This window comes from Papaver somniferum, chromosome 3 (assembly GCF_003573695.1).
Source record: "Papaver somniferum cultivar HN1 chromosome 3, ASM357369v1, whole genome shotgun sequence".
Taxonomy (NCBI): domain Eukaryota; kingdom Viridiplantae; phylum Streptophyta; class Magnoliopsida; order Ranunculales; family Papaveraceae; genus Papaver; species Papaver somniferum.
Window position 1 is genome coordinate 218026178 of NC_039360.1, and position 21253 is coordinate 218047430.

At 35.7% G+C, this 21253-nt stretch overlaps 1 protein-coding gene across 3 annotated transcripts; it reads right to left on the reverse strand.

The window, feature by feature from the left end:
* Positions 1–327: 327 nt before the first annotated feature.
* LOC113358681 (vacuolar protein sorting-associated protein 54, chloroplastic-like) lies at positions 328–10952 on the reverse strand. 3 transcript variants are annotated; one of them, XM_026602308.1, is made up of 20 exons: positions 9786–10952; positions 8537–8599; positions 8325–8404; positions 7618–7735; positions 6989–7063; positions 6408–6564; positions 6213–6301; positions 4944–5158; positions 4249–4420; positions 4088–4171; positions 3641–3999; positions 3030–3183; positions 2774–2855; positions 2582–2661; positions 2150–2311; positions 1956–2023; positions 1785–1865; positions 1368–1645; positions 888–1213; positions 328–677 (listed from the first exon to the last, which is right to left on the reverse strand). In XM_026602308.1, the coding sequence occupies exons 1-18, from the start codon at positions 10692–10694 to the stop codon at positions 1504–1506; spliced, it is 3090 nt and encodes a 1029-aa protein (XP_026458093.1). In that variant the 5' UTR covers positions 10695–10952; the 3' UTR covers positions 328–677; positions 888–1213; positions 1368–1503. The 3 variants fall into 3 exon arrangements, with proteins under 3 accessions (XP_026458093.1, XP_026458095.1, XP_026458094.1); XM_026602310.1 differs by lacking the exon at positions 888–1213 and having other exon boundaries at positions 328–670; XM_026602309.1 differs by lacking the exon at positions 888–1213.
* Between the last annotated feature and the right edge of the window lie 10301 nt (positions 10953–21253).

A 21253-nucleotide genomic window follows, 5' to 3' on the forward strand; every position in this document is an offset into this window, starting at 1 on the left:
ACTATCCAATTCAAGAATACTGTTCATAAGTTCGCCGAAAGAAGATGATTGTTTTGCTAATCCAATCACGTACTGAACAATTGTAGGGCTGTTAGGTTTAGAATATTTTCCCTTTCTTAAAAGAGATACCAATTTATCAGAAACCCATTGCTTTGTAGATTTCTCATCAGATTCGTTCATGTTTACTAGGGAATTTTGAGCTCCAAACCGAAAACACATTTCAGAATATTGAGAAGTAGGGTTTTGAATTACTACGTGAAGATTCAGATAGAATCGTCGTAATACTAAATTTGAATGAATGAAAAACGTATACGACGACAGTATGTATAGGCCATGAAATAAACAAATTCCTACTGAAACACAACTTCCAAATCTGATATGATACCTGGTCATATCCGGCAAGTGCGATCTCCACCGCCGCCCATTGAGGTTCCATAATAGGAAAGTGATTTTACAGTTTATTTATTTTCTAATGAAAAAAAAAATTAAAGGTAATTTCTGATAAGGTTGTAAAACAAGCAGTTATTGTTGTTTCATACATAGTGCTCATTTCTTTCCTCAAAACCGTTTGGGAGATTCAATTCTGTAACTGTTGAATAATGAAAGGCTTTGAAATAATGATTCAGGTGGGTTGTTGCTTCGTACATCAGCACTTTTCTGATCCTTTGTTCTGCAATCTAGTAAAGCAGAGAGGAAGATTCAGCTTTTGTTTACAAAGATAAACAGAGCATGAACAAGGGTATAAAGGGGTTTGTATACATCGAAACTCCATGATCCTGACCCTATTGTACTAAGATAAACGATAAATGGAGACTGCGTTGATAATAGAGTATTAGGCAGAATTACTGTTTGATTCAATATTAGATATTTAAGAAAGCAAAACTTACAGAAAAATAATTTGCTCAATGGTACATTTATAGCATCCCTCCCAAGAAATAAACTATAACAAAGGAACTGAAAAACAAAAGAGAAGAAAACGAAAAGACTACTTGGTGTTCAAAAGTCAGCTCAAAATCACCATTCTATTCTAGGCCTAAAAAATTCAATCATGGGAAAAGCTCAAGTGGGGAATTTTAGTGTAAGTTCTTTAAGAAGATGGAATTTAGTAGTAGAAGGGTAAAAACATGCCTGCCAATGAAATCCGGGTTCAATATCTCGGCCATATTAATAAAAAAAATTCAAAAAGTGATCCTCATATATTCACCGAAGAACCCTGCAGACAGTTTCCAATAATAAGTACAATCTACTAGCTATGGCATAACGACTTATGCAAAAAGTTTTGTATAAAGTAGTATCACAGCAATTCATCCAAGAAGGTCAATAGGGCAACAAAAGAAAGCCATGAGTCAGAGTAGAGGAAACATTACCTTCACCTAATTGTACAATTCCAGCGCACCAGCAAAGAGTTGGGACTTTTGAATCTCTTAAAACTGTTCCCCTTAAAATGTTTGTTAGTCTCTAACATAGAAGTAATACGATAGTTCTGCTACTTTACATAAACGATCATTGACTACTCTCAGCTCCGAATTTTTGCAACAAAAACTCATCAAGTTTCCCTGAGTTCCGCACACCATCTTTGTCAAAAGTATTGTCAGTAGGCAAAGAACGAATGCAAGCGAGAATTTGTTGAATGTCCCGACGCAATCTGCTTGTGAAAATTATGATTCAGTATAAAATATCAAAACGAATATACGTAGAGAACCTAATCCTAGCAATTTTGATTTCGCATTAAGTTAGAAAGGCAGAATCTAGGGCAATGCCAATGGATCCTGTTAAAGAGGTACCTGTTCTTTGCTTGGGGAGTGGTAATCTCCAGACCAGAATATGCATCTGAAATTTGTGTGTGGAAAATCTGAACCACTTGCCTGCGAACAGTGTACATGTTTGTCAGATACAACACTAAGAGTAAAGTGGGTTAACCTGTTTAGGAAAAGAAAAGTAGAACGTGATCTAACCCAAAAATAGCTTGAACATCATTTTCATGTAGAGTTCTAGACAAGATACGTTGAAAAAACCCGACTTCCTGAAAGTGACACAGAACAGGTTTTGTTAATTAATTTAGAACTTCATACTTGGTAAATCATCATACAAAGTCACGCCAATAAAAAATAGGAACAGTTGTAAAAACAAATGTGTAGTACTATTCCACCTTGGTAAGGGATCGCACAAACTGACTAGGCTGTGAATCATTATCCTCTGGCCTATTCCAACTCTCAACAATTTGGGGCAACCCTCTGAGATGTACCAACAATCTTTCTCTCATTATCTGAACTAGCTTTGAATGAATCTCATCCCGGTGTACCTTATAATCCTGAAATTACATGATATTCAAAAGGAACAAATTGTAAGATCACACACTGCTAGTGAACTGCAGATTTTCTATCTTTGTTATCCACAAAACGCAAACAATATAAGCTGTCTCATCATGAAATATTAAGTGAGTATTGACTCAACTAATACGTAGTGAGGAACACATTATGTCCAACTTTGAGCTATAAAAAATAAACTTATAAAGTTCCCAACTAGAAATGACAAAATGGTTTTAAAAGATAATAACGATAATAAATCAGTACAAAAATACCTGGGCTACTCGACCAATCTCAGACATTAATGTTGCCTTGCAAGACTCTGGTACTCTCAGAAAAAGAACAGTTCTGATTTCTTCATTCCACACACAAAGAACCATGTCAGTATGGAACCATGCAACCAATCTATTTTGTCGAGTAAATTATGCATACCATACGCTGTTAGATGGCCACAATTATAAACTTACCAGGAATAATGGCATGCATAAAACTGATAACTTGACTTGCTAGAGCCAAGTGTTTAGCTGTAATTGATTTCAACCCTGACACCTGAATGCAAATCAACACAACCATGAGAACCACTTATAAGTTCGTAAAACCAAAGTGTATGTATACAAATAAGTGAATAACCAAAGCCACATCTATTATCTTTATTTTAAGAATATAGCATGATACACCCACTTCAGCGGAAGCAACATAAATAGTACGTAACAACCACTATACCTGCATGGCACCAGCTCCTAAAACAAGCTGGCACGTCCTTGTGTTGAAAAACTTTAAAAGTTCCACAACACGTTGGACAATTTCAAATGACAGTGCTGGCAAAAAGTTATTCATCTGAACGTATTCAGACAACATCTTCAGAAGAATTAAACCACTGAAAGAGAAGCCAAACAACCATCAAAGTTAGTTTTCCCGAGAATACAATCTTGACAGGAACAGGGAAGGAAGAAAGATGTCACACTTTTTATAGGTTTTACATGACTGCTGCCTCAATAAGCACGATTATCAAGAAGAAACAAAAATTCTTCAAAAAAAAATTGCAGAAGAAAGATCCTGCTGTACATGGTTCAAAACAAAATTTAAATAAGTAGTAACTAAGTAAGGAGAGCCTCTTTTTATTGCATACGCACTTAACTAATGATTAAATTTGCATGATATGCTACAGTTGAAGATCGAACAGTTGGTAACTGATGAAAAAACAGGTTGATGTCCACTACTCCAGTGGCAATAGCAGGATCAAAAAACATTCTCTGTACGATTTTAGCATAGTTGTGAAAAGATACCAAATGAAAACTAGAAGAGGCTGTCTAGAGTGGAAAAAGTTAACTAACCTGTTCACCATGTGATAGCCAACGGCACCATAAGTGAGGGTTTGAGATGCGGATTTCGCACTTTCCTTTGTGTTGTTATTACCAGCAACACCTTCCCCAGTTGAAACAGGTGATTTAATTTGTCCTGTGCTATCAGCGGAGGTTTCATTGGACTCATTCTGCCCAATAAGCTGAGATGGTAGCACCACAGGTGAACCATCAGCTTTTGAAGAAATATCAGTGCTACCAAGAGCTTCGGTTTGACCGCCATTAGTCAACACTTCTGAAGATAGAAACGACTTGACAATGGCCTGAAATTCATCTGGGACGTCCACAGAAGTCCATGTTTCTTGGTCAAGAACTGCCTTAATCTTCGCCATCTGTAGTAATAAATCAAGAAGTATAAGCAACAAGCGAACTCCAAAAATAAATGTAGAAAAACTTAAGCATTATAAACAGCTGACTAACCCGAGAGTCATGCTGGTAGGAAACGAAGGCTTTCGACTGAGACTGCAGTGTTCCCCTTATGCTATAGCCCAATCTACCACCAATCTGTTCATATCAACACAGACATTAAATACAAATCAATTATGAAAAGAATTTTGTATTTTCTGGTGAACAAGTAATACCTTCTCTGTAGCTGATATAAAATCCTGAGTGATGTTGTAGATGCTCAAGAACTCTTGCAATCTTAATTTAGGGTGTAGAAGAGCACGAACACCTAGGAGCTTAGCCCATCTACCATGAGCCGCATCGCAAGCTGCAAACACAGCTTCGGTGTTTTCCCGCAGCACTTCAGCACTGTAGATAACAACAGTTCCTCAAATTACAGTCCAATGTCATAACTTTTGAATTTATACAAAACAGCAACCCAAAAGATGAATGGCACTAAAGTTCAGAATGAAAAAGCAAATAATAACCCAGGGAGCCACGAATAATATTTCAACTGGAGACTACATTTACACTTCACATGGTTCGTGGGAGTGACTGTGCAGAAGGTATGCCAAAAACTAACTCAGAAAGTCGGTCATAGTTAATCCCCTAAGCCAGTGCCAGATTCCTTGGAAAGATAGCAGGCAAAAAAAAAAGAAAAAGAACATTCTAGACTTGATAAACAAGCAACAAACAAATTTGAGAAGCATACAAGAAAAAAAATTTACGAACATGTGGATGTACGGTGAAGGAAAACAGAGCGTAAGAGACTGCTGATAATTTAAAAGTTACAATACAGGAAATCTGCTTCACCCCATGAGAGAATAGCAACAAGAAAATTTCTCAACTGTTTCAGGGATCAGGTTATTATTTCGAAGCAATAAATGGTTACCGTAAATTTCTTGACATATTTGGACTTGAGATGTCATTTGCTTTTCCCGATGTAGTTGGGCTTTTAGAAGCATTCTTCTGAAGAGAATAAGGTGAGAGCTCTTGACCTGCTTCCGCATTTGCCGCTGAAATAGAATCAGAAGCATAACAACTATCCAGATTCGACATGATCCACTCGACAGCCTTTTTAACTTCAGCTGCCCGTACTAAATGTACCTGCATTCACTAAAAAAGAGAAATTACATTACATCATACTATGCAGTTGCTAAAGTACACTAAACAAAGTAATATACACTCTGAGGTCACAGCAGTACTATGTTTGTTACATGTGCATCCAGTTCCTTTTTTCGCCTTCATTTTTCATTTTATTTTCTTGTTTTGCTGTCTTTTACTTTTTTTTTTGTTCCCTAAGAAACAGTAGTTTATCCTTTCGTCGTTCTTATTGCTTAGCAGCAATCATCATTCGTTCACGTTATTAACTTAAGCTGAGCCGGGTTAGTGATAATCCAGATCAAGGCATGAGTGCTCATTGTTAATGCTACATTGAGTGAAGTAGTTTTATGAGGTTTTCTGTAACCTGGTGAAGCGTCTCTCCAACTCATGATGGAAAGATTGGACAACACGCGGCTGTAAGGACTCTCTTCTAGCATCTCACATAAATAAAATCTTCTGATTTTCTCCATCAATCTAAGCATGAGGTAATAGATGTAAAAGTGCGAGTCATAAATGTGATAGGACAAAGTTTTAATGTAGTCTGACTATGAGTACTATGGAATTCTGTGTCTAAGTGTACAATCTATTTTAATTTATCATAATAATTAATAATAGCTGTAAAGTATGTTGATTCTAGGGTTAATTCTGGTTCTGCACAAGGTTAGATCATAATCCTAGGTGGAACTAAGTTACAATGATAAATTTCTAGCATACTTAGCTGTTGGTTGTAGGAGGTTTCACGTATTCAAAAACTATGACTTGGGACCAGGCAAAGACAAGACAAAGTGAAATCTGTACTTGAATCTTTTCAGGTCAACAAAAACTTGGATCAACAACCTTCCAGGGATATCACCCTCAGATTCAGTTATACACACACATACACACAAAAAAAGTGGTACTTCAAATTTCAAATATAATTCTGCCAGTCATGGTAAATTTCAACAACAAGAACTTTCCCAGCTAAATCTCCAAAATAGTGGTCAAGGTCCAACAAGGTACCATTATTAAAACCAAAAGAAATAACATTAGGAAAAAGTGGAGTCAAGCATTACCTTACCTGTACAACCTTGAAAATCGCATCCAAAAGTCGAATGAAGCTTTCGGATGCAAGGCTACGCAACTTGCCTGCGAGTGACGCGCCTCCACCTGAGCCAAAACATAAGCAGTTAGAAAATAGCAGATTATTTTATTTCAACTCTAATAGAGTAGCACATTAACTGTGTAAACAAAGTAATAGTAGTCCCCACATTACCATCAGCATCAGGTGTCCGTTCTCCCGTCATCAAACCAGACTCCATGGGTTGGGCAACCAAAAGTGGAAGCAACTCCGCAACTGTCGTCTTAATTGCTGTTTTCATGTTGGCAGTAAGTGCCTCACGGTAGTTCCTCAGCTCAGATGGGAGTTCTTTCTGAACAGGTGCATGCCAAATAGATACTAAGAACAAAAAGTTTAATCTCTAAATGCAAGTATACATAGAGCATGACAAAATATCCAGAGGAAGGCACACACGTAGAGCCAAAGCATGTCTTTTGGAGTTTCAATAACATTATTCGGTCATCATATTCACTCGAATATGTTGAAAACTAATGTCAAGGAATGATAATCAAGTCAGAGAGTAACACCAAAATAGAACGATATGAAACAGTGCTTTCTGAACAACTATTACATCTATAACACTGTTGGCCTCCTTTCAAATCCTAACACGCATTCATTACAGTCCAACCACACAATCAGATTAAGAAAGCAGTGTTCTAAAACATATTGAACTGTCAAATATGGGAATAGTTGAACACGAGATTAATCGATAAGAAAGAATAAAGAAAAGGCCTTACAGTTCTGAGCAATCCAACGATAAAGGGTAGAAGACGATCACGAAAGCTGAACATTTCTTCCTCGTCCATCTTAAACTGCAGCCGTGTAAGCTCCAGTCAGAAAATTATAATTGCACAATACAATTAATTCTTAAAGTTACAAAAAAAATGATTAAGCCAACAATTAAACATATATAACACTAACTGGGAGAAAAACTTTTAACTCCATCGGTATCTCAAATCATGGCTTTGAGTTAGGGTCAAGCATGTTGATATTATTTTCTTCATTTTGATTGCAGGAAAAAAGATTTTTACTTGCACTGAGACCGGTCTAATAACGGGATTATCAGCACTAGCCTGCTCCCAAATAACAATGTAGTAACTAATGAGCGTATTTTAATCTTCCTTTAAAATGTCTTGATGTATCAATGCTAAGTCTTCCCAAAGTACAGTTTCAGGGTAGTGGTGTTTCTTTTCAGTTTTACATCCTCCACATAAAATGTTTGGCAGAGATAGGCCAATAGGTGAAATGCTAACTCCGAGTCAAAGAAGCTAAACGACACTAAAACGATCAACTTTTACAAGCCAAAGAAGGGCCAAAAACATTATGTTTAAAACATGAAAACGAAATATTTAAAAACCACACTTACATCATCATCTTTTCCATTGGTAAGGCTAGTATTCCCTGCTTTTATTCTAGCCAAAATAATAGACCCGCCATCTTTGACATCGTATATGGAAGCACACATGAACTCTGCTGAAAGAATGCTACAAGAATGAATTTCACAAGTTACAAGCTAGACAGAATATGCAAAAGATAATATAATCTGATAAACAAGAATACTGCGAAACAAAATAAACAACAATATTTTAATATAAAAGTAAGCTGACAACTGAATTAGTACTTGATCATGATTGAAAAATACAAAAATAACAAAGCAAACAGGCAGCCCTAGTCTAATTAAAGAAGAAAGTTAAATAATATAAATAGCAGAGTAAGCAAGGTGGTGAGGAATAAATAAAACAACGAACCGTCAATTTAGCAACCATTTATGACAAACTTAATTACTACACTAAATGGTAGTCAGTTTTCAAACATTTTTCTTGTCGCTATTATATGCACTTGGGCAGAACGTTTCAGTTCCGTAGCCAATCCAAACAGGAGTTCGGTACATAACTAATATAAACTACACCAGTTTATCCACTAGAGCACTTCAAAATATATTGATTGGATCAGTCCCTCTACAGCACAACAAATATAATAACCAAATTGCACTTTGTTACTCAAAACAGTCAAAAGTAAGAGCAACCGGATTTTGGATATGACAATGACTACATTGAGATTCAGTGGACATACCGGTTTATATCCTGGATGGATGTTGCCAACTGATCACGTAGATGACGGAAGCAATGGAGACCAGCAAGCTCGTCAGTATCCTGACATAGAAGAAGGATCGAAATAATAAAAATCGAGTAGAAAATTAAAAAGGGGATCTAGGACATGCACTTCCATAACTATGTTTTTACTGGGACATTTTATCTCATATTTGAATGGTGAGCTAAAATTACCAGTAAATTGCGCAAGTCATCAGTTACATCCAAAGCTCCTGCACAATCTGCTGCTGCAACTAGCTGTAGAAGACATAAAAACATGCTCGTTCACACAGGTGTAAAAGGTGCAGTCTAATTTTTTATTCAAACATCTGAGCATGCTGGACTGATATGTAATGGAAGCAACTTTGTTAGCACCATGAAAACGAAACTGTACCATGTATTATTAGCACGAGAACCTATTAACTATTAAGATAATCTCAGAGAACCTTTAGTACTATAAACTAAAAATGTTGCACACCTTTAACGTCTTAAGGCCCATTAGTGACTGTTTTGAGTATTCACACAACAATTTCTAGTCTAAGAAGTGTTTGGATGAAAATAACAAAGATATATGAACAGATGAAGGATTTGACAGAAGCTTTAAGAAGTATCCACGAAGTTGTTCCCGCAGGCCCCAGCGACTTTTCAGCTTTTGTTTGATAAATTCTGAAAGAAGGGGACTACACTCACTACTTGAACTCTGCTCCTTATCTCAAGTGGTACAGGTTTGGCATTTAACTTTGAGTACCAGTACCAGTTCATGCTCATTATCTGAGGTTTGCACAGTGGTCAAGAGGAGTGCTATCGCATTGAATACTAGCTAGGAAAGCCACCTTAAGGGAATACAGGCAGTCATGTGGTGTGTTAGTTTGTCTTGAACATTCTGCTCTTTGTAAGCAATGGCGTTGAAGCACCTAAAAGTTTTCTTAACGTACTTCCCAACAATGCTTCATTAGGAATCAACAAACTTGAGCTTAATTATGAGTAGTTTTTTGCACGGATACATACAAGTGGCTCCATAATCAGCACAAATTTCCCATGGCATCCCAAGTAAATGAATTAACAAGTGTAACGCTATGTTTTTCCTCTTAGGCTAACAACAATCCACGTTGTTCTTAGGACCATTAAGACCACAAGATAAGATATACTCAGTCAACCAAATATCAGCACTAAGGTGCATGCTTATCAACACATAATCTTTTAATTAGATCACGCATACAAGTTACACAAGAAATCTAATATATTCTAAAATCTAATTCATATACCTAGCGGTTTTTAACCTTAGAAGTTAAAACCTGTTTCACAACACTGCACATGGTTCACTAAATCACTCATCATGCTACATTAGACAATGAGCATTTGTTTTGCCAGGTTAATCCTACTTCAGAAAGATAATTCAATTCAGTTCAATTAAAAAAGGACAATGAGGAACAAAAGAAAGTACCAGTTTTAAAGCCGACAGCGCTTGATTAACATATAAAATAAGTGTAAGTTTCTGCTGCAGAGCAATCAAATTTATTCTTGTTGAATTCAAATCTTGAATCTGTTTAGCAGGTTCAACTAACTCCTTATTCAAAAGCCTGATTGTCTCTTTTAATTCACGGATCCGTCCACACGCTTCAACAATCTCAATATTTAACCCGTATAACTGTCCTTGAGCTTCAAAAAATGAGTTCGATCTTAACGAAATCTCTTTCACTAAATGTAACTCAACGGTATCTAAATAGTGTGATAATTTCTCTTGCAAATCGATATTCTCCAATATCGTCTTAAATGGACAGGCAACTTCAAACGTTGGTCCTTCTTCTAATGCAAAATCTTCTTTAAAATACAATGACGGAACTTCTCTTAAACAATTCACTAACGCTTCTCCTTGCCCAACAGTAGTACTACTGAACCCTAACTTATCAATTTCCTCTTCTTCTTGTTGTTCTACTTTCTCATCGATTTCAAGATTTTCTTTGTTCGAATGATTCCGAATATCTTCAAATCTACCATACGGTTCATTAATTACATTCAAATACGATTTGAAATCTGATTTAGAAACTTCAGAACCTGGTTGTTGTTTAAGTACTAATGGTGTGGATGAGAAATCAACGGAAGAGCTAGTGGAAGAAGAAAACCAACCAGTAAACAATGAAGAAGAGTCGGATCCATACACAGAAGTTGATTTACGTGGATTGTTTAGAATTGAAGATAAATTTTGACTTCCGCTGCCACCATATGATGTTGATGATGATGGTGATGGTAGAACTGTTGGTGTGCTTGGATCAGATTTAGTAGAAGAAGCTGTTGAAGTTGTTCGCTTGATTCGGAGATTTTCGTATCTTCCCCCCGATTGGGAAGAATCCATTTCTTTTTCACGAGCTTGGAATCATCAATGTACGATGATGAAAGATGAATTCAATGTAACTTCGATTGAAGAAGAAGATAATGGGGAATTCAGTGAGGAATCGATTGAAACTTGATCTGATTAACAATTTGAAACCCTGGAATTTGGATCAGGAATTTGGATCAGGAATGGATTGAGAGATAGAGAGTGAGTGGGAATCGTGTGGAGAGAAAGATCTTTCAATGGTTTCTTTTCTTTGAGCAGAAGCACTTTCTTCATTCACTATTGTTGGATCTAGTCTTCTAGAGACAGAATGTGGAGTCATTTACACTCACCGGGTTCCGGGTTTAGGATACGGTTTAGAGGGATTTCCTGTTTAGTCCACTAAACCCGATCCGGGTTAGTGGCTAGTCCAGCGGGAGTAAACATTTATCCTTTAGTCCAAAAAGGTTTAAACATATGTAAAGTTACCAGGCTATCCTCACTCACGCTTTAACCGTTTCCTCCCACTACTTCCTTCTTTATTCTTCTCTACAACTTCTTCGTTCTTTCTTCTCGATCAACAGTAATGAAAACTGCAAAATCAAAACAGCAAAAATAAACTAAAATATGATTAGGTTTAGAGCAAAAATAATCAAAATGAAAAATCTAATTTTCAAACCAACCAAACAAACTGAAATGTTAAAAAGGAAATCATCAAACAGACAAACAAAAAAATCAAACAAACTCATCAAACTGTACATATTGATCAATAATACATATTGAAAAAAGATTGAAGAAAACCCTATTTTACTAAAACCATGGAGAAATTTACATTTGGTGAATCCTGGTAAAAACAAGATCGAAGAATAAAAAGAATACACAAATACCACAGTAGAAGAAAAGAGTACAAAGAAAAATAAAGAGTAGAAGATCCAATTGTACATATTGATCAACAATAAATATTGATATGTACCGAAGGAAAATATGTATTGAAGGAAAAAGTATGATTCAACAGTACATATTGATCTAATAGTACATGTTGATATGTACTCATGGAAACCATGTACTGAGGGGAAAAGAGCACAAAAGAAAAAAAGAGTAGATGATCCAACACTACATATTGATATGTACTAAAGAAAAATACGTACCCAAAGAAAAAGAGTGGATGATCCAACAATACATATCCAATAATACATATTGATATGTACTGAACAAAAACGTGTATCAATGGAAAAGTATATGATTCAATAGTACATATTGATACAACAATACATATTAATATTTACTCAAGGAAAATATGTACAGAAGAAAAAAAAAGTACAAAAGAAAAAAGAGTAGATGATCCAACAATACATGTTGATATGTACTGAAAGAAAATATGTATAAAAGGAAAATGTTGATGATTCAATATGTTCTGAATGAAAATATGTACAAAAAAAAAAAGAAAAACAATTGGGTTATTGTAGGATCGTACAAAATCTCCCATTCTTTTTTATACGAACCTAAAACCCAAAACAATTTGATCAAAGATAAAATTAACAAAAAATTGAAATCAAAACTAACCGGAGACGAAAGGAGTATTAATCTTCACTTTAATAAACTAAATCGTATCGTTTTGAATGGACTACCTTCGTTTTCAATGTTGAATAACAGATCCAGATGAGGAAATAAATTAAAAAGTTAAGAATCCCAATATTGATTAAATCCATATCTCTTTATTTTTTTTCTTCGCTGATATATTAATGGAATGATATCTTGTTCTTCTTTGTTGTTGTTCTTCTTCAATTGAATTATATCTTCTTCTTCTCTGTTCTTCTTCTTCATGAATCTGCTCTCGGTCTTCTTCTTCTTAATCGATTCAGATCTGAAAAATAAAAATAATATGCTTGACGTGTTTTTATGTTATTGATTGGACGGAGGGACAATTACGACATTTATGAAATACACATAAAACACCTTGCACGTATGCTGGACGAGAGAATAAAAAATCTGGTCCAAAAGCATGTTTTTGGACCAGCGAGTAATTGTTTTCTGATGATGGACTACACAGTAACCGGTTCTTCCTATAGTGGATTAACTAGTAATTCCTAGTACGGTTTATGGTTGTAGATTGGTGAATTCATGAAGGGAAACTTAGGCGAAGGCCCAAATAAAATAATATTCGCATTGTCAGGCCCACAATTAATTTTTAGTTCCGTGACACCCATAATTATATGAAATTATTAAAAGTGTCTACATGACGGATTATGCATCCGCATGATGGGTTATGCATCAGGAGTATAATTGGCGACGCAACTTGGATATAACATATCTAAAAATCCGAGTCTTGAAATTTTACAAATTTTATATCATTGGAAATCTTTTTAAGAAAGTTTCGCAACGAGTACAAACAAGAATATCAGAAAAAAAAAATCACGAAAAAATCGGAGGTGATCATCATTTTATGCAAAATTACATAACCATTATGCAGCCACCAAAAAAGATGTATAACACATTCTGCAGACGCATAATGAATTATGCAACCATTTTCTCGATCGCATAACAAATTATGCATCTATAACAAGTTATGTAGCCATTGTTTTGGTTGATTTCAGTGCGTACATAAAAAATTGATGCATAATGCAGCCATATTTTCGGATGCATAACAGGTTATGCATCAATTTTCACGACTGCATAACATGTTATGCAGACATATTCTCTACTGCATAGCAGATTATGCAATCATAAACAACATCACCATCTTCTTTCCCGTTTTAATAACTCTCATACAAACCAAACAGTATAAACAAAACCACTCGAGCAAAGGTAGTCTGCGTGCAACTTACGAAACTGCCAATGTCATAGAGTTTCAATAAGGGTATTTTGATAAAGCGTTCCCGTTTTGAATATAGTAAAAAAAGTGCCCCCTTTTTTTCCAACTTTTCAAAAGTGCCCTGTTTTTTTCAAAAAACGGGTAACGGCTAGTTAGGGGGGTTAAGTGCCAGCTGGCACCTTACAAAAGACATATGCATCCCTCGCGCGTGCATCTCACACAAACAAAAGTAACTTGAATCACCACCATCTTCTCTTGCATCATCATTTGAATCAGCACCATCTTCTTCACTATCTTCATCACTATCATATATTGGTGCAACATCAGGGTCCTCTACAGGGTGGCACTCATCATCACAAATGTTCTCAAGTTCAACAACATATTCATCAGCCTGAGCAGCTCCCAATTCTCTTTCTAGAATTGCTTGATTTACCCAATAATCATGATTAAATGCACCTAAAACTTCAACATCTTCATCACCTTGTCTCTGTTCAACATCTTCATCTTGAGCAGCTCCCATTTGTATATCTTCATTATCTTTATCATTATCAAGTACAACTGGTTTAGTACTTGAAGTACCTGCCTCACCAAACAAATTCCCCTTCTTTGCAGTAGTTGTAACTCCTTTACCATTAAGTGTAGGGCTTCTTCTCACTGCTATTGTTGGTGACTTTGACACTCTAGTCTTATCAGGTGTGTTTTTAATACCCTGCAATGTATCCCAAACTGGATTGAATACCCTAACTTGCAATTCTGTACAACCATTATCATTCAGTTCAGCTTTCTGCCAAAATGTGAAACAGTCTTCATCACCCATTAAGCTATAAGAAACTCCATTATTCATCCACATCAAATCAACAGTTTCAATAGCTTCTAGTTGTAGCCTATTGTGAATCCTTTGCTCAAGCATCTTCAAATTCAGTTCAATTATGTGTAAGTTCTTCAAGAGAAACTGAAATTGGCTGTGGGTGCAACAACAATTGATGTCCTTGTATGCTATATTTCCACTGAAACATTCAAAAACAAGCATGATGTTCATAAACAGTTCTAAATGACCCAACCCAAATTCAATGAAAAATTATTCAATAGAACTGATTCAATATCCCAAATTCAATAACAATTGATTCAATTACAGAGAACAAATTCAATAACCCATTTGAGAAAAGATTCATCATAAAATTCCCAATTGTTTTAAAACCCTAACTATATAATTATCATGCAACAACAAAATTAAGCCCTAATACAGTAACATATTCATCATGCAACAAAAACCCATCATTCAAAACGAATTAATCATCATCAAAACGAAGAAATCACCATCAAATTAAACTAGGGTTTGATATATCTCACCTGTCTACAACCTTCTTCTTCTTCTTCTCGGTTTCCTTCATCTTCTCGTTTTCGTTCATCATCAAATCAAGCAGAACAGGAATTTAAAACTCTCAATCACTCTAGTTACATAGCGATTTTGATCTTCTTCTCTCAATCGCCGCTGCTTCTCTAACCTACATAGAAACCCTAAGAGAAATGAGAAATGAATTTATCTCTCTCGACCGACAGGTATAAAGTCTAAAGGATAAAGAAATAATTTCATCAGTTATTTTGACCATGTGTTGACCTGTTTGACCAACCAAATCTGACTTTCGACGGAAAAACAAACTGAAGTCCACTTTTGAAAAGTTGAATAAAACGGGGGCAGTTTTTTAAACCGGTAATTGGAAGTGGGGCAGTTTATCAAAATTCCCTTTCAATAACTCCAGGTACTCTAAGATTACTGACGATGTCATAGGGTTTTGTCTGTTATTCGCATCAGTAAAATCCAAAAACAAAATACACTTTATTAGTAGTACCTGGAGTTGAGTAAAGAATCCTTGGCAACCATGAGATGTATAAAAATAGTCAATTGCATCGTTAGTCGTTGCTATGGAAGAAGTATGGCCTGTTTTGGTACCACACACTGCTTCCTGTCCCCCTCTTACATCCGAGAAACATCCACCAATCTCTTCTTTCTCTTAAAATTCTTGAATCAACCAAAAAAGAAAATTAAACTTGTGAATTTTCTTAAAGAATTTTATTTACTGCTTAATAGAATGTGTATATTATCTACAGTTATAGCGTAGATCCAAAACTCCAGTTGGTGTTTTATATGTTTTTGAGTTTCCTAATTTTGAATTGGAAAATCATTTAAGAAACTGATTCCATCTCTTTCAGGCAATTCTGCAAGCAACTGAACTGCAGTTTCTGTGAGTCCCAAGGTTGTCTTGAGCTAGCTCCCATCTCCTCCTCTTTTGTACAAAACCACTCGAGACAACACCAGCAATTCCCGTCTGAATGGATGAAATCCATTACCACTGTCGCCATTTATACTTTCTGTCCTTCCAAATCCAGGTCACAGTATCAACTTCTCTGAATTATTGCAATGCCAAACACAGACAACCATTTCCATTCGACTACATCACCCAATTCAGGCCAAGCAATTTCTTCAATTTTGCTCGTTGACAATTGCTCAATCGAACACCAAGAATTTACGCTACAAATCAATTGAATCATCATTCATCCTCCTGCGAGTGCCATCTTATGTTCGTGTCTAAATCTGCTACATCCACATACCAAAATCCACTGAGACCATTCCAGATCGTTAAACCAGCGACATCATTCACCAACACCAATAACATACATAATGAAATATGAATAAGATCAAACCCTAAAGAAAGAAAAAGAAACTTACAATCACCTCTCTGAGACAAAACTAAGAATTGAGAGTATTTAAGCTCATCGATATGAAGAAAAAAAACGAAATACACAATTTCAGAAAATATGCGTTTCGGAGAAATTTTATCCCCAAAAATGGGTGCCCGCATGAAGTTTTCCGTCCGTGGGTTTCACGGTGGAAAAAAACTGAAAACTATGTCTGACCGTAGTTTTCACATTCAGGAATGGGTAATATTGGATTATTTTCTTTATATCAAAAGGCCCAGAAGTGCTACAGCAGGCCAGAAGACGAGCCATAAGATAGAATGCTTATAGCTCGTTTAGATGCATATTTAGAAGTTGCTTTTTGACTTATAGCATTTGGATGCACATCTATAAGTCAAAAAGCAAGAAGTCAGTTTGGATATAATTTTAAAACGGCTTCTAGAAGCAAAAAAGTAAACTTTTTGTGAAGCAAAATATGTTTACTTCTGACTTCTGAAGAAGTAAAAGTCAGAAGTAGATTTGTACCCAAACGCGCAATTAGTTTTTCCCTATGAAAGAGGAAACGGACGACTTCGTTAAAGACCTGGGAGGATTAGGCTTCATCGACATGGAATTATTCAAAATATCTTTGTGATTATAAAGATAGGCTGGAGAGTGGCACAATATAAGACTTCACTATGATACAACATCATGTCAGAATACATAAAGACAAGGATGTCATGATTATGAAGATTATATCAAATGTAAAAGACTCCTGGATCTTGAAAGATATACTGGAAGATATTGTAAATATTCAAAAATATAGCAAATAGAAGGTTGTAAATGGAAACAACATTAGTTTATAGAAAGACAAGTGGATCTATGATCCAAACATCCAACTCAACAAACTAGCTGAAAGCCCGGAAGATATGAGCTTGTCAAGCATAGTCTAATGATAAAGGGGGATGGGACATTATCAAGATAAATGAACGGTTCAATCAGAAGAAATACTACCTATCCTCAGCACTGATATACAACCAGAATAAGAAAATCAAATCATTTGGAACCTTACTTAGAGTGGAGACTTTACTGTAAAATCCCTTTGCAAAGGAAAAACTGACCAAAAGTACAACAATGATATATCTCCAGTTTTACAAACATTGATGTTGGAATATGGTCGTGGCATCTTCATATCAAATGCAAAAACTACTAGCATATTATATTGCGTTGACCATATTCTTGTAAAAGTAGGGAGGAGACTATGACACGTCTCTTCACGGGTTGTTTTTTTTGCTACAAAATTCTGGAAAGGTTTGTGCAACATTCGCACTTTTCGCATGGTGCATTCTCAAAGATGAGATATTTGAATGAGATAAAGTTTCATCTCAAGTTTGTATTTCACGTGTAGGGCATGTTCGCCTAGAACTGAAATTGGACCATCATGGTGCTTCATGCCAGTGAGATGCTGCCAGGATCCAAAATGCATCATTATGGTGCACGAAGTTGGGCATCGACCTGGAACTATGATGCATCATTATGGTGTGCATCATTCGAAAATCGTCATCGCGGAAGTAGATGGACTTTGCCTATGACAACATCTCCTATTTTCCATTTGTAGAAATATCAATAAGATATTGGCTGAAGGTATTAGAGCATTGCTCGGTCGAACTCACAAGTGTTGCTATCTCAAGATTGTTGTCAAATTTAGTTGTTAAAACTATATCTTGATTTCTAGTCTGCAATTAGTTAAGTCTCGGACTAGGATAGAAATGTAGTTGAGAAACAGTGGATCACGGCAGTCATCATTGCGTTCTACCGTTTGAAGGCAAAAATCAACCGAAGCTTTTGGAGAACTTCATCAACAAAAGGTAAGTGAAGACTAAACCACCTATTTATCAAGTTATATTCACTTTTCTATCATTGAGACGATGTCGCATAACTAATTAGACTATTAGTTCTCGAGACAAGTTTATTTCTATTATGCATATACAAGAATTTCGAGTTAAGTTTATCTTGGTAATTAGTTCTCGAAATATAACGATTAAGCTTAAGGAACAGTTGTTCATACTTGATGAATTTCGGTTAAGGACAATTTATTGTTCGAAATCAAAATTATGATTCAAGTTTTATCATTCGAAAATATCCTGGAACAGTGATATGTGTCATTGATGTTATTCGGGAATGTTTCGAATTGATTTAGAGAGAAATATAGAACTATACTATAGATTCGGATACAAGATAGTGTTATTAGTCTTATAAACTGGGAAACTGTTATAAGTCTGAATCTGTATTACATGCACTCATACACGTAGCGGAGTATCTATGTATCGCCTTCAGATTTGTGGTACGCATATTCTTATGCACATCATGTGAAACATGTTTAACTCGTGAACCGAATCGGTACGCATACTCGTATGCAAACCATTTTGGAACTGTGGTTATGGAATCGGGATTAGTATCCAAAGAGGTATGTAAACCAAAATAGTTATGTGTTCCCAAACTCGGATGTGTGTCCAAACCGGTACGCAAACCAAAATAGTACTATGAACTCCAGATCCGGTGATAGTCTTAAGGCATCCATACCGGTGCGCATACCTAAATAGTTCTGTTAACTCCGGAACTTGGTTTGGCTCGTTATCTTACAAAGTGGTACACGTACTGTGACTAAAGAAACACACGAACGGCAATGGCATTTGTACCTTGTACACCTACTAACCATGTCAATTGTTTTCAAGTGCAATTAAATTATTTATATGAGATAATCAGCATTTGATTAATTCTCTAAAAATACTAGACTTATTTGATCACATGATTGTGACTCAGAGTTAATGTCTTATGTGTTTATGAAAATGAATATTAAAATTTTAAGTTCAAATCGGCCAGTTTCGCCTAACCACGTTGAACATAGTATTTATACACGGTTCAGTTACGGTTTCACCTAAACAGAGTGTATATCTTGTTTATGTAAATATGATTCATCTAACGATGGATATTGATTGCTTGGTTCCAAAGCTATCTTAGCTTAAACCTAAAGTAACTTATGCTTTGAATGTTTATAAAATGGGAACTTCAAGCAACCGGGATCTTTGAATCCCGACACTACTTTTTGGTGTGTCCTAGTTGTATCTAGAGTCGTCCTCTTCCTAACCCTTTTAGGGTTTAGCGACTACAAAGACTTCATAGGGATTCGTGAAGCTAGGTTTTCCTTGATAACTCGAGTATCCTGATCTTGATCGATTGTTAAGCTGCTCACTCAATCAAGATAGATAGAAATCATCAGAGTTATCTTCGTCTCAAACTTTATTGATTCCACAGGTTTTATACTTGTGAGGTAAATAATAATCTAGGCTGCACTTCGGGTTGCATAAGTTTGATGTTACCTAGACTTTGTCTATTGCTATCGATTTTCATCACCTTTTATCAAACTATTTGATTGTAAAAGGAAAACATATATATGATTAATCTGTGGGAGGCAGATTGGTTCAAAGTCATCAATTGAATTGAAGCAACTCTTAGTTGGTGTGACGTCAGCTAAGGGAACCAATTGTGTGCTATTGGGATTCAAGAGGCGTAAGGTGTGCGACCATACCTTAATCGGTGGGATACCTTTTGAAAATACGAGGGTACCCAAATACACTACAATCTTTTATTTATCAACCTATAAGTCCTCTACCGAATGTGATCGTCTATGGACAGAGTCGAGACAATACGACAATTCGGTTCACACTTTGTGTAATCGTCTACGGATACGAGATCGAGACAATACAACAACAAGATCACTTGTGTGATCGACTATGGATAAAATATCGATATGATCCGACAACAAAGTGTGTACTTGATAACAGGTTCGGTAATAACTGAAACTCTGTACGTACAATATCAAGTATTACGGAGTTAACATACTTGTGTATTTTACTTGATTATAATAACAATTATAATGCGGAAAACAAAGTAAAAGACATATCAATATTTTGTTAACGAGGAAACTTCAAATGCATAAAAACCCCGGGACTTAGTCCGATTTTGAATACTCTCAGAATTAAGCCGTTATACAAAATTTAATACCAACTTCGTATAGTTGAGACCAAGCAGACTACCCATAGCTACTTAGTTCCCTCAGTATCCCTGTGCCTTCGACTTATAGAGTCACGCACGTGAATAACAAGTCCTTTGGATCGTATTCCAAACAACAAAGGATGAATCTGTTTGGTAACCACTCTATTCAATCTTGTTAAAGATAAGATGAGTCGTTGACAAAGGCTCTTATGTTTAATCTAATAAACTCTTTTGTCTGGTTAGATCAATCTATCCAATAACTACCGAAATAGTCAAGTATACATTTGCACTCAATCAATATAGATCTCAAAGAGAAACTATGGAGAATGTGGATCTCACGCAACTAATCAGTCAGATCTATCAAAGATAAACTGATTCTAGTTGGATCCCAGCCGATCAAGGTTTGTGCACTAAATCCACAAGATACGAAAACTAATAAGAATTCTTCTTCGTCTTCAAATTTTCTATTGCCTTCAAATACCTGCACAAAACCATTTGAATCTTCTTGTGACCAATCATACACAAAATGAAGTCTGTTAACAATGGATTATCACAAGATATCTTTAGATCAAACAACAGTTTTAAAGATCTCGTCGATACTTTGATTTAGTCTGAGTGATCTTATATCAGAAGAGAAGATTCTCAAGAATAAAAAAAAAATAGGTGCAATCAAAGTTTCAACAACCGTTAGTCAATCAAATCAGATCGAAAACTAATAACACTTTATCTAGTTTCCTACCAACGGTACTCGTAAAACTTCTTGATCCCACAAAAGTCTTTAAATGAGCGGTCGTAAGAGATTTCACCTAATTAGGATATTTTCCTCTCTGAATATACGGCTCCACCAGATACAACAAGTAAGTTTGCCTGGCTCTTAGGATAGTTTGCTAGAAATGCAAACTTGGGCATTTATAGACCACGGATGTTTGGACACTAAGGAATTTCCAAAACCGAAAATATTCTCAAGATATGCAATGAATGCCCAAATTTGGTTTTGCTAATTCCAATAAATGTTGGTCCAATATTTCTGAAATCTCTCATAGAAAATCTCCAA

Coding starts and splice junctions, on each gene's coding strand:
- LOC113358681 (XM_026602310.1), bottom strand. CDS start 10,694: ATGGATTCTTCCCAATCGGGGGGAAGATACGAAAATCTCCGAATCAAG. Junction 2,312..2,581: donor AGATTGGTCGAGTAGCCCAG/GTATTTTTGTAC, acceptor ATGTAATTTCAG/GATTATAAGGTACACCGGGA. Junction 1,866..1,955: donor GATGTTCAAGCTATTTTTGG/GTTAGATCACGT, acceptor CACTGTTCGCAG/GCAAGTGGTTCAGATTTTCC.